At 31.2% G+C, this 13809-nt stretch overlaps 1 protein-coding gene across 1 annotated transcript; it reads right to left on the bottom strand.

The window, feature by feature from the left end:
- Window positions 1-1464: 1464 nt before the first annotated feature.
- Window positions 1465-4311, bottom strand: LOC115713651 (subtilisin-like protease SBT1.7). Its single transcript, XM_030642139.2, has one exon. It carries the CDS (start codon window positions 4066-4068, stop codon window positions 1744-1746), a length of 2325 nt encoding a protein of 774 aa, XP_030497999.2. The 5' UTR covers window positions 4069-4311; the 3' UTR covers window positions 1465-1743.
- Window positions 4312-13809: the final 9498 nt, after the last annotated feature.

The following is a 13809-nucleotide window of genomic DNA, read 5'->3' as shown; positions in this document are numbered from 1 at the left end:
TGCATAATATTTTAATTCTTTTTCTTTTGTACATAGAAAACTTTGGTATAGAGAGAAAATAAAATGAATTTTGGTGGAAAGAAAGATAGGTTAGTGGTGATACTATTATCGTTTGGTGAGATTTATAGACAATAGTTAAAAACGTTACAACAGGAATCACATCACTATAAATTACAATGGAACTCTTCATACCTCTTTGTCATGAAAATTTATAAATGTAGTACTGCTCTCCTTCTAACGACAATGTAACCATTAAAAAAAGAAATGATGAGGAGAAGAAGATATAGGTAATGGAATTTTTTAAAAGTTTATTTGGCTTTGATTCAAAAGATTGGATTTAGCTATTTACACCAAATTACAAAGATAATTGAACTGAAAAGATCTTGCGGTTGAATCGACACGGGAAGATATATAATCTATATGTATATATATGTGTGTGTGATTTTAGAGAAGAATACTTTTCCATGTACGTGACTCGAGTTGATTGAGTGGCAGGGAGATTGACAGTCCTTTCCTGCGCCGAGAGATAGATTGAAGAGAGATGCAGGCGATATAGGAAATATATAAGAAAAAAGAAGAGAGAAAAATAATTTTTTTTTTTAATTTTATTTTATGAAAGAGAGAAAAATTAATTAGAGTTTTTATTTTACTTTAACTGCCAAATTAATAACAATTGAACAAATTAGAAAAAAAAAAACTAAAAGAGAGAGAGAGAGAGTCTGTAGAGAGTGAAGAATTAAATTATGAGATGAAAGGGTTTGAAATTTGTAATAAATAAGAAGCTAAATAAATGGTGTAAATTATTAATTTTTCCTAACTTAATGTAAATTATTAACCCATTATACATTATATGTTAAAGATGCTTGAACTTTTTCTCTATATTAACTAATGAATACATATAAGCGGTTACTATATATTTATGAACATTCAATATTATATTAAAAGATACAGTAATGTAGTTTAAATAATTTTATGAATAGATAGTAAGAGATTAAGTGTCTCCTCATCTTCTAAATAACATTATTAAGTAAGTGAAACAGTTAATTAAATTTAAAAATAGAATAAAAAAACCATAAAAATAGATAAATCTTAAAAAAATTCATAAAATAGAAAAATAACAATATTAAAATAATAGAATGCCATGTCACATACCCCAACAACACAATTATATAGATATAACAGTAATGTAGTTTAAATAATTTTATGAATAGATAGTAAGAGATTAAGTGTCTCCTCATCTTCTAAATAACATTAATAAGTAAGTGAAACATCTAATTAAATTTAAAAATAGAATAAAAAAATCATAAAAATAGATAAATCTTAAAAAATCCATAAAATAGAAAAATGACAATATTAAAATAATAGAATGCCATATCACATACCCCGACAATACAATTATATAAATATATAGATAATATAAATATATAGATAGATAGATATTGATAGTTTGTTAGAGGTTGTGAATGTAGTAAATCAAATGTGCTTATTATTTTGCTTTAAATGGCTCTTAATGTGCTTATTAGTAGCTTTGTATAGGTAATACAAATTCAGGATCTATTCTTAAATACCATTAGTTTATTAAATATTTTCCTGTACGATTATCATTCCCATTTACCTTGATTTTTCATTTCAGAATTACAAGAAGGAACCTATGGACTAGCTTAAGTTGCTCAATTGTTGTGAACAGATATCTTCTTGTATTCCAAATTTCTTGTACCTTAATATTAGTTAACTTTCTTTTAATTATGTCCAGCTAAAAGCAATAGGGCTCCCAACAATATGTTTCCCGTCTGACCATTCGAGACGAGCAAAGCTGGTTGTACCTGACGGCAATGAAGGGGCAGTGAATGTCACAGTGTATGTTTTCTTCTCATATTCCTCACTAAAGCTCAGTAATTCTGGCTGAACCAAGATTTTAATTGATGAAATATATGAAGATACTTTGACCTTATATGTTGCTGGCGCACCAACATTTGTCAGAGTTCTTGTGTATCTTGCACTGCTTGAAACACTAGAACTACTACCAAGTGCTGTTTGAAAAGGAACTGCAAAAGATGGGTAGTTAAAATCTCCAAGGTTGTACTTTTTGGTTACATCACAAGTGTAGTCTTTGTTGGTGACAATCTTAATCTCAGTTGCACTGTAATTTAAAGCACAGAGGAAGCTTATGTAGTCGTCAATAGTAGCATCATAAACAAGACCGGGGTCAAGAGCTGCCACTGGGTCTACATGGCCTGATCCATAGTCAAATGGTGTTGATGGATTTCCGGTAGCAACATCTATTATAGTTTTACCATTATTATACATTGAATAGGCAGTAGTCATAAGAGCTGATTTCACAGCTGCAGGACTCCATTCTGGGTACTCAGCCTTGAGGAGGGCAACCAGTCCACTCACATGAGGGCAAGACATGGATGTACCTGAAATGATGTTGAAGCTTACACGCCTCTTGTCATTGTCTAATCCAGTTGGTGCAGCTGCGCCAGTCCACCCAGCAAGTATGTTTACCCCCGGTGCTATCAAGTCTGGTTTAAGTATTTCTGGAGTGATTGGATTTGGTCCTCTAGAACTGAAAGCTGCAACTACTGGTGAGGGTTGAACTCCCAATTGTGTCGCTCCTTTGGAGATTGTGGCTGTTGGATTAGCCTCAGAACTAAGATAAGCCTTTATCAAATCACCATTTTTTTGGCCAACAGCTGCTGTGGGAAGGAGATGTGCATCAGCCACAAGTTCCTCACCATAAGATTCTGTATTAGACAAGATCATCCCAACGCCACCTGCATCTTTGACTACTTGACCCTTTTGAGCCCTTGAGTTTCCCCCTCGATCACACAACACAATTTTTCCTGAGACCTTTTCAGTAACCAAACTGCTAGGCAAGCATAGATTACCATTTGTGGAATTACTTGCCTTTTGAGCATAAACAATTGGAAGTACCTCATCAGACAAAGGTTGGCCCCCATATAGTGAAACACCTTTGTATTTCTGTCCATTACCAAGGCTAACATAAACTGGGAAATCACGATCTAATGTTCCTGCACCCACAGTGATCATCCAAGGTGCAACATTGGATAAGCTCCCCGAACTTGGTCCAGAATTTCCAGCTGAGAGGGACACCACAATTCCATTAGCCATTGCAGCAAAAGCACCAATTGCTACTGTATCTTTGGTGTAATCATTTAAACTTCCGCCGATAGACAATGACAAAACATTGACACCATCTTTAATAGCCTGCTCTATACCTGCTAATATATCCGTACCAAAACATCCACCAACCCAGCACACCTTATACGTGGCTACCCGGGCTGTCGCAGCCATACCTCGTGCTGTGCCAGAAGCAAAACCAAATAGGCTAGCCTCTGAAACAGATGAGCCAGCTGCGGTGGTTGTGGTATGAGTTCCATGGCCTTCGTCATCTCTTGGTGATCTTGATTCTGTTTTGTTGTCAACCGGTCCAAATGCTCTTTCGTACCCTTCCGCGAAAAATCTCGCACCAATAAGTTTTCGGTTACAACTTGAAGAATTGAAGTTGTTGCCCACTTGGCACTCCCCTTTCCATCTAGTTGGGGGCTTCCCAAGCCCGGTGTCATCGAAGCTTTTGCTTTCAGGCCACACACCTGTGTCCAAAACTCCTATCACCACCTCGCTAACTTTGTCTGAGGTTGGAAAGATAGATTCGCTGTTTCCAAGCCCAAGAAACTCAGGTGTTCGAGTCGTATGAAGCTCATACTGGATTTCAGGTAGGATAGAGAGAACCCCTGGTTTCTTTTCAAGCTGCTGGGCTTCTTCTTCCGTCAGCCTTGTGGAAAAGCCGTTAATTACTTTGTCATAGGTGTAAAACATTTGAGCCGAATGAGAAACCGATTTTAAAGATGACTCGTACCATTTGAGATGGTCATCAGAACTTGCAGGCTTATGAGACTTATCCATATGAACAATGTAAGTCTTCTTCACTTGTTTGTGTTGTGTATCGGCTGCTGCTACACATAAACGGAAGGCAGTGCTCAGAAGCACGGCTATTTGCAAAAGGTGAATTAGTAACTCCATACTATTATGAGGTTTTCTCATTTTTCAGTTTCTGTTCTTCTCTCGGCAAAATTTTACTTTTTCTTTATGGTTTTTTCTCAGGAGTCAGGAATACAGTTTCTTTGGTTCTCAATTGGCTTGGCATGGAAAAATAACTTTGAATCTTCCTAGCTATATAGGTCTCGACTCCACTCAAATGCTGATAAGATGTGTTATGGTGGGGCAATTAAATCAATAATACGACGCTATTTATATTATCATTATTATTACGATTCCTAATTTATTAGACCCAATTATATGATTACATATAATTTACTTTCCATATTCTCTTTCTGGTATAGGGTGTGAAAGGGATGTGGATCACTTTCAGAGGTAGCAAGTTAGAAGAAGCATAACTAAGTGGGGTCAAGTAGAGTTCTTACTTCGCTACAAAAATTATGACTCACGGTCTGTCAAGTTTAATTATTCTACCTTAACTATAATGTTGATCCACGTCAGAACTCAAACACTCATCTACAAATTAAAAGGTCAGAACCCTTAAAGTTCTTATTTTATGTTCCCTTTAGATGTAATTCTCGATTTCCCATTTCATAAAAAATTCACCTCTGCATTTGCATTGCCATGATTGGATAAGTCATTGGAGTTTTGTATAGCAACCCACTTTTATTATTATGTTCTTATCTTTAGATCTTCTGTTACATACTTATATAATGACAACATCCACAATGTTATTGGTTAATGATTCACCCCCGCACATTTTGGTGGTCCATTATCGAAGAATCGATTTTAGATATGTCACTATTGGACCTAAATGGGTGGGCACAATTTTGCCGACTGCATTAGTTGTTGATTTTAGTATCTTTATCATCTATAATAATAATTTGTCTGCCACTTCCAAATCCAGTGCCAAATTATTTAAGTACAATGTCATATAAGCTAAATTATCTTTGTTAATGTGCGATTGTTCGACTAAGATTCGTATCAGTTATTGGCGTGATTCACTTTTATCAATTTAATCAAAATGTGTAAAGAAAGATTCTGCAAAAAGAACAGATGTGTAAAGAAAGAGGGCAATACCATGCGTTTGACAATGTACAATTGAAGTATACTAAGTGAAGTAACAATAAATGTGCAAGCAAAACACAAACGAATCAATTTATGACCGCTAAATAATAGAGTAGAAGGAAAAATATGTTTTGGAGTCTCCGTATGCTTTTATTTTTTGTCGTTCATGACGTAAATGCTGAAGATTAATAAATATTTTTTTTGTTTAGCCTATATTTTGACATTTAGTACCTGTCTTTTATTTAAATACAAATTAGGTATCTTATGTTTTTAATAATGCTTAAGTGGTAATTTGTATTTTAAAATCATACCTATTTAGTATTTTAAATTCAATTTTTTTTGATAAATTTTTATCAATACAGTTAAACTGTCAAAAAATTTTATAATTTCTAAATTCAAATTTAATTATTTTATTACATATAACTGAGATCTGGTTAAATTAATAAAATTTTATTGATTAAATTTTATTTTAGAGTGCCAAATATGTATAATTTTAAAATATGAGGTACCAATTAAGTATTATTGAAAACACAAGGTACTAAATATGTTTTTCATGAAAACACAAAGTACTAAATAAGTATATTCCCGTTTGATTTTGGTGAGAAAAGAAAAAGTAAGAAAAAATGTATAAAAAAATGAAAAATAATAAATAATAAATTTTTTTAATGTTGTTGCTCACACTTTAGTTAAATGCTAGAAAACAACTTGCGCTTCGCGTAGAGGTGTTTAAAATATTTATTTCCAATAGTTTGGATTTTTATCTCAATCGTTTATTAATTTTATTTTATATTTATTGTTATTATTAATAAATAAAATATTGTAAAAATAAAAATGATAAAATAAAAATCTGAATTTGAAATTTTAAAATATCTAATTTAGTGATAATATTTAAAATTAGGTACAAATCTATCCTTAGAATATGTATTACAAAATATAATAGATCAATAATTTAAATTCAAGCCTAGATTAGGTATTTATAAACTATTTAGAAATTTTTAATTAATATTTTATTATGAAATTTAAATTATATATCATACATATTTTTAAGGAATATTTATTCAATTTAATTACTATATTTAAAGTCGTTGTTATTACTATTTCTCATTTATATTTTATATATAGTCTCTACTACATTTAAGTTAATTTAATTAGGATTTTTTTCCCCCAAATTTTGACATGTACCAAATCATGCCCTCTGAACTTTTAAAGTCGTTAAAAATTTCCCCTAAACTATTGAGATTGTTGAATTTAAGCATTTTTGTCAAATTTTAGTAAAAAAAAGTCTAACATAGATAAAAGTTCAGGGGGCATGATTTATTACATGTCAAAGTTCGAGAAGCATGATTTGGTAGATATCAAAGTCTGGGGAGCATGATTTAGTATATAAATAATCACTGAAATAGTAGAATTGAATGAAATTAGACAAAAGTCCTTAAATCTAATAATCTCAATAATTCAGAGGAAGTTTTTAACGGCCAGAAAAATTTAGGGGCATAATTTGGTACATGCATGTCAAAGTTCGGGAGAAAAAAAAAATCATAATTAACCTTTAAGTTATTGTCATAATCTTATCTCATTTATAATAGTCACTACATTTAAAATTGTTATCAATTCATAATGTATTGTAATAGTGTCATTATTTACAATAATTATATCTCATTTTACATTTGAAACTAATATATCTCCATAATGCATTGCAATTGCATAGTTATTATTTACAATAATAATATTTATAATAAATTAATTAATATTATTATTAAATTTAGATATTTTGTTAATTAATTGTTGTTATTAATATAAAACTATGCTATATAATTTATGTAAAGTAAGTCAACATAATAAAAAAAATATTAAAAATAGAAAAATGAGTTAAAAGTTTTTTTAAAAAATAAAAATAAAAGAGAAAGGAGGAGAAAATGGAAAAATAAAATAATATAGATACATAAATTCTTTATTAAAATTTAATTAACACGATATTTTTATCAAAATTAAATACCTAATAATTTAAAATTTAAATCTATATCAATATTATAGTTAGTAGCTATAATTACAAAAATAATTAGTAAAATAAGGATGCCACATATAATTTTTAAATTACTAATATACATAAAAAAAACAAAAAGTGAGAATGAACATCGACCAAAAAAAAATAGAGAAACAAAATCAATTGAAAAAAAAACGTTAAAAAAATTATAATAAATAAATAAAATGATTTCTAAAAAGTAATAAAATAATAAAAGATTTAAACAATAATTAAAAATGACCTTTTTAGAAAAAAAAAAGATTTGAAAAATAATTAATTAATAGTTTAATAATAACTTTTTATTTTCAACGAACTTTTTTTTTTTTTTTTGACAAAGTGATTAAAATCACTCATGAATTTACGACGCCCACGTCCGCCACCGGCGCTGGAACCTCCTCGAACCAGGATAGCTCATCGTCTAACCGCAGAGCATGCTTTGCCAAGCCATGGGTCGCTAAATTCTCAGAGCGGGCCACATGGGACAAAACTGCCCCCGGAAATTTAGACAATAAAGCTATAACATCTTCAAACAACGCTCCTAACTTGTTGAAATACACCTCCCCATTGGTGATAGCCGTCACCAAAGCTAACGAATATGAATAAACTGAAAACAAATCAAAAAACCAAAAATTTTTATTAGAAAATAATCAATCCGATCAAAAACTCAAAACTCAAAAATTGAAAAACTAAATCCCCATATAAAATACTATAACTAGCCAAAGGGAGACCCTTTGGCTAGTAGCAACTTAACTCTTGTATTTTACTTCATCATTATCTTAGGATTACTATCCCTTACTACGACCCTAAAACCTAAAGATTTTGATATGTAATCTAGTAATAACAAAATCCTGCAATGCTCCCATCCATAGAATATCAAAAATTTACTTTGAAAATTATCGCAATAACAAAGTAAGCAACGAATAATGTACTTCAATAACCTTTATTATCAATGATTAGTGTAATTCAATACAAAGAAACAAAATAACCTTGATTATTAAGCATTAATGACCCATTAATTCCATAATCTTTCCCTAAATAAACAAAATCAACCATATTAATTCATTATTAATGTCCCCATTTTTAAAATATTACAAATTCCTTTATTGTACTTATCCCAAAAAAGTAATTTTTATACATATTTATTTATGGTAAAACTTTATTATAATCAAATCAATCTATATTGAATTGAAATTACTTAAAATAATCCAATTTAATTATTATGACATAATTATTCTTATTTTAATTTCCAATAGAAAATTTGTAAAACTTCCAAAAATTGTATCCTTTTAAGTTAACATAAAAACATAGATTACAAACCAAATTCCATAAAATTTGACTTCTCAAATATATCTGAATACAATAAATTCGCATTTGACAATTAGTATTCCCACCTCCTTTTAATACATAATCTTCGTATTTATTATTCTTTAAATTACTTGATTAATTTTAAATAATAATATTAGAATCTGAAAACTAAATTCCACCACTTTCCCTTTTTGCTAATAATTCCTAAAAATATGAACCAACCATAGCTAAAAGCTATTATCGTTTAAACTTAATCCTCCTTAAACCTTATTTCACTTGGAAATATTTTTAAAATATCATTTTAAAATTTTCTTTACATCATACTTTAGCTTAAATAACCCTTATATTCCAACTAGTAAAATTTGTCTAGTGCATAACTTGTTTATTTTGCAATTTTATTGTGTGAACATTTTATTATATTTTCAATACAAGAAGCCGTGAAAATTTTAAACAAACTACCCTAAATAATTAGGGGCCAGCCATATAATAGGCGCTATAGCCTTGTAAGGCGCCAAAGCCATAAAAATGGCGCAAATATAGAACAAAACAATAACAAAAAGATTACAATATATCCCATTATAACAAATTAACTTTACAGAAATAAGAAATTTTCGGACAACAAATTCTTTGAAAAAACTTCATAGTTTTCTCCGTACTCTTTCCTCTTACAACTATCAAAACAAGATTATACAAGAAAAATAATAAAAATAAAAACAGAATATACAAAATTTAAAATGCAAAAGAAAAAATTGATGGTAGATCTTATAAGAAAACAACACCATATAAAACTTTAAAGATTTTCTTCATATATTTTGACATTGATTAGAACAGAACAAACCTACACGATTTCATTGATGAAAAAAATGACAGAAAAACTAAAGAGAACTTAACTCTAATCTTATTAAAGAGAGAACAAGATAAAAGAATGTCAGAATGAACCTTACCTCCGGTGCTGAGAAGAAGATATCTGTCACCAATTTTTATCTAATGGTAACGTGTAAAAATTCTTCTAGACTGATTAGAAAATGTTTTGATTTCTGATGATTATAGATACTTTTGGGTCAGGCATGTGATAACGCATATAGAGAGAAGACCAAGAATTTTGCAGCTTTGGATTTATAAGCTACAACATTTGAAAATCTTACCAGCTTTGCTATTTGACAAAAGATAAAACACTATAATCAAACAGTAACTTATTTCGAAAGCAATATATTAAATTATATATTATATAATAATGATAACAAAATAAAGTTTATTGACAATCATATAATTAAACAACTCAAAATTAGGGAAAATCAATCTCAAAATAATCAAAATTAAATACCTGTTTGGACCTTGGAGGATTACCCAAATTGCTGAAACAGAAGCAAATACTAAATCCTTGCTAATGATTTCAAACAATGATTCAAAACTTGGAGGACATTCATGAGAGGGAGGGCGTAGCGATCGTGGTTGAGGGGAGAAACAGAGAAGAGGGAAATGGAGAGAAGAGGTGGTGGAGATCGACGCCGGCGATGAGCGAGAGAGAGTGAATCGTTGATGAGAGCTACGGTGATCTAGTCCTCGCAGTCGCTGCTGAGAAGAAAGAGAGACATCTTCCGTTGCCGAGAAAGAGACGCACCGGAGAGGAAAGGCTGCGATGTTCAACGAACATTTAGTTATTTACTAATTACAAATTGTAGATATTTACTACTTTAAAAATATATTGCATTAAATAAATTAATTAAAGTAAAAAAATAAAATCCTAACAAAAAAGTAAAAAAAACAAACCCTTATAAATTATTATTGTGTTGATGTCGAGGATAAAATTGTGAAACCATCATAAAAATTAGCATTTAAAGTAAAGATTTGTGAATATTGAAATAACAAATAATTGTGTGCTTCTACCATGATCATAATCATATATTGATCAAGAAATATTTAAGTGATATAATAAATGTCAATTTTTGATATATAAGTATACTTTTGTATATACTTAGGGCCAGTTTAGCACAGCTGTGCTGTGGGAAAAAGCAGCTGTAGCTGTGCTGTGAGAAAAAGCAGCTGTAGCAGAACTGTGGAAAAAAGCTGAGCTGAGTGTTTGGTAAATTATAATTTTTAAAGTGCTGCGACTTGTTAAGATTCTATTATAATAACGATAATATTTTAATCTAATTCATTATAATCACAAATATATAAAAAAAAATCTATATTATATAAAATTTTTATTTTTTATATATTTTTAATTATTTTTTTTCTATAGTATAAATTTATATGCATTTGATAAAAATAATATTTAATATTTTTAAATTATATTTTTATCACTTGTAAAAGATAAAATTGTAGTTTATAAGAAACATAAATTGATATTGTTTGTTAATAATAAAAATATAAATATAAAATATTTTTTAAAATAAAATAAAAAATTAGAAATTTAAATATTAATTATTTTTAAATATTTTTTCATTTAAAAAATATTTTTATTTTTTATAATATATAATAAATAATTAAATAAATTTTTAGTAAAAATAATTTATTATAAAGTCTTTTAATCAAAACAGTTTTTTCTAAAAGTTGGGTTGTGTCAGCTTTAGCTTTTAGCTGTATCTTTTCCATAAATTCTTCAATAAGCTGTTTTTTAACTGTTTACCAAACACCTTTTTGTCACAGCTTTTTTAAAAAGCAGCTTTTAGCTTTTCCAAAAGCTGTACCAAACGGGCCCTTAGTTAGTTGATGTATACATATACACGTTGTCTACAGTTTCAAGACTTAAAATTGATGACTCACACTTTAATTTTAACTTTTTATTAAACTGTAATTAGTTAGGATTAGTTATATGCTTTGTATTTAGTCTGACAATTCTGTTAATACAAGTTGGTAATCTGTTATTAACTAACTAATTGGTTAGTTAGTCTTGACCAACTTGATTCTTGTAAACTAGTGCTATAAAAGCACTTTACTCTGTAATCATTAATTAATTAATCTGAGAAATACAATCTCTCTTTCTCTCTCGGTTTCTCTCATGGTATCAGAAGACACATCTCAAACTTCATCCATGGCTAGACCAGCTACCAGATCGCAAGATGGCATCCTTCCATCAAATTCTGAGCATCACCAGTCAGAGACCTTGCCTGAAGACATCTCCGCTTCGATTCCTCCTCCTTCCGCTACCCCTCGTCGATCAACCAGGCCTCGATCGCAACTTGGTCCAGAGTTCTCTGTTCCTTCCCCTGTTGCACCAGATCATTCTTCCAGATCCACTCAAGATCGTGGCACTGTCGACGATGTTTCAAGCCCCTACTTCCTCAGCTCCGGCGACCATCCTGGTCTTGTCTTGGTGTCCTCCATCCTCAATGGTACTAATTACCAATCATGGAAAAGAGGCATAACAATGGCACTTGCTGCAAAAAACAAGACAACCTTCATTGATGGTTCCCTGCCTCGGCCAGCTGCTGGTAATATCCTTAACTCTTGGACTCGTTGCAATAACATGATTATGTCTTGGCTTGTTAATTCTGTCTCTGCTGAAATCTCTCAAAGCATAATGTACTTTGATCTTGCTACGGATATGTGGCAAGATCTTGCTGAAAGATTCAATGAGGCAAATGGTCATCGCATCTTTCAATTGCAAACCCAATTAACTCGTTTACATCAAGGTGATCAGTCCGTCACCTCCTATTTCACTAAATTGAAATCCCTATGGGATGAATTGAAGGAGTTTCAACCTAACACAACATGTACTTGTGGAGCTATGAAGGCATTTCTTGACCATTATAACCAAAACCAGGTCCTTCAATTTTTGACTGGTTTAAATGAGTCATTTGCCTCGGTTAGGGCTCAGATTCTCCTTAATGAGCCTATTCCCAACCTTTCAAGGGTCTTCTCCATGATAGTTCAAGAAGAACGTCAAAGAACCTTAGGCACATCTGATGTATCCTCCTTTGCATCATCGGTTAAACCATCACACCCTACCAATCCCCCAAAAAACAACAAACCAAGACCCTCTTGTTCCAACTGTGGAAAACTAGGTCATTTGGTCGAAAAGTGCTATTTCTTGCATGGTTTTCCACCTGGTTATGGAGACAAAAAAAGGCAAGAGAAAGGGAAGGCAGCTGGTAATCAAGCCACTGCCAATCTTCACTCTGAAGATACCAACAACACCTCGGTTTCAGTTGATCTGTCCACTCAGTGTCAGCAACTAATTTCTCTCCTGAGTCAACAACTTCATTAGCATGCTCCTCGAACAGATCCTAATGTTCCTATAGCAGCTTCAAACATGGCTGGTAACCATTCTTTTACCTTGTCTAATTCTTGGATAATAGATAGTGGTGCAACTCACCACATGTGCTTCAACAAAAATCTATTTCACTCTTTTTCACATCAACACTTTCCTAAATCGGTTACATTACCTAATAATCACAATACACCAGTCCTTGGCATTGGTACTATTAAAATCAACTCTGCTATAACATTACATAATGTTCTTTATGTACAACAGTTCCATATTAACTTTTTTTTTTCTGTCATTGCTTACATTGATAACACCACTAATCTAGTTCTTTTTCAACTTGAAATTTGTGTTATTCAACAGCACTCTCAGAATCGGGTGATTGGGATAGCTAAAAGGCATGACAAACTCTTTCCACTGCCACATGAGGCTGCTGTCATGGCCAATACAAGTCAATCTCCTCCTTTTTTTCTTTACAAAATAATGTAGATCAATGGCATAATCGCCTTGGTCACCCTTCAATGTACATTTCCAATGTTCTTAATAAAAAGATTGACTCTTTCTTTTCTCCAAATTCAAATCAGCATTGCTCAATTTGTCATTTGGCTAAACAAAAATGACTTCCATTTATATCCAATAACAGCTTTTCAAAAAATATCTTTGATTTAATCCACACGGATATATGGGGTCCTTTTCACATTATTAGTGTTGAAGGTTATAGGTATTTTCTTACCATTGTTGATGATAAATCACGATTTACATGGAGATATATGCTAAAAAGCAAAGCTGATGCCCCTACTGTTCTAATAAACTTTTATAATCTGATTTGCACTCAGTTTTCCACTCCAATCAAAGCAATTCGATCGGACAATGCCAAAGAATTAAACTTGGCATCTTTTTTTGCCTCTAAAGGCATTATCCACTATCACTCTTGTGTGGAAAGACCACAACAAAACTCAGTGGTAGAAAGGAAACACCAACATATATTAAACATAGCTCGGGCTCTATGTTTTCAATCCAATCTACCCCTAGTTTATTGGTCCTACATCATTCAAACAGCAACCTATTTACTCAATAGGACACCATCAGCTCTATTCAAAGGATTAACATCTTATGAAATTCTATACAATAAACCACCTCAATATGATCATTTGAGGACATTTGGATGCTTGGCCTATGGATC

The sequence above is a fragment of the Cannabis sativa genome, chromosome X, assembly GCF_029168945.1.
Source record: "Cannabis sativa cultivar Pink pepper isolate KNU-18-1 chromosome X, ASM2916894v1, whole genome shotgun sequence".
In the NCBI taxonomy this organism is placed as follows: Eukaryota; Viridiplantae; Streptophyta; class Magnoliopsida; order Rosales; family Cannabaceae; genus Cannabis; species Cannabis sativa.
This window is presented reverse-complemented; position numbering and strand designations above follow the sequence as displayed.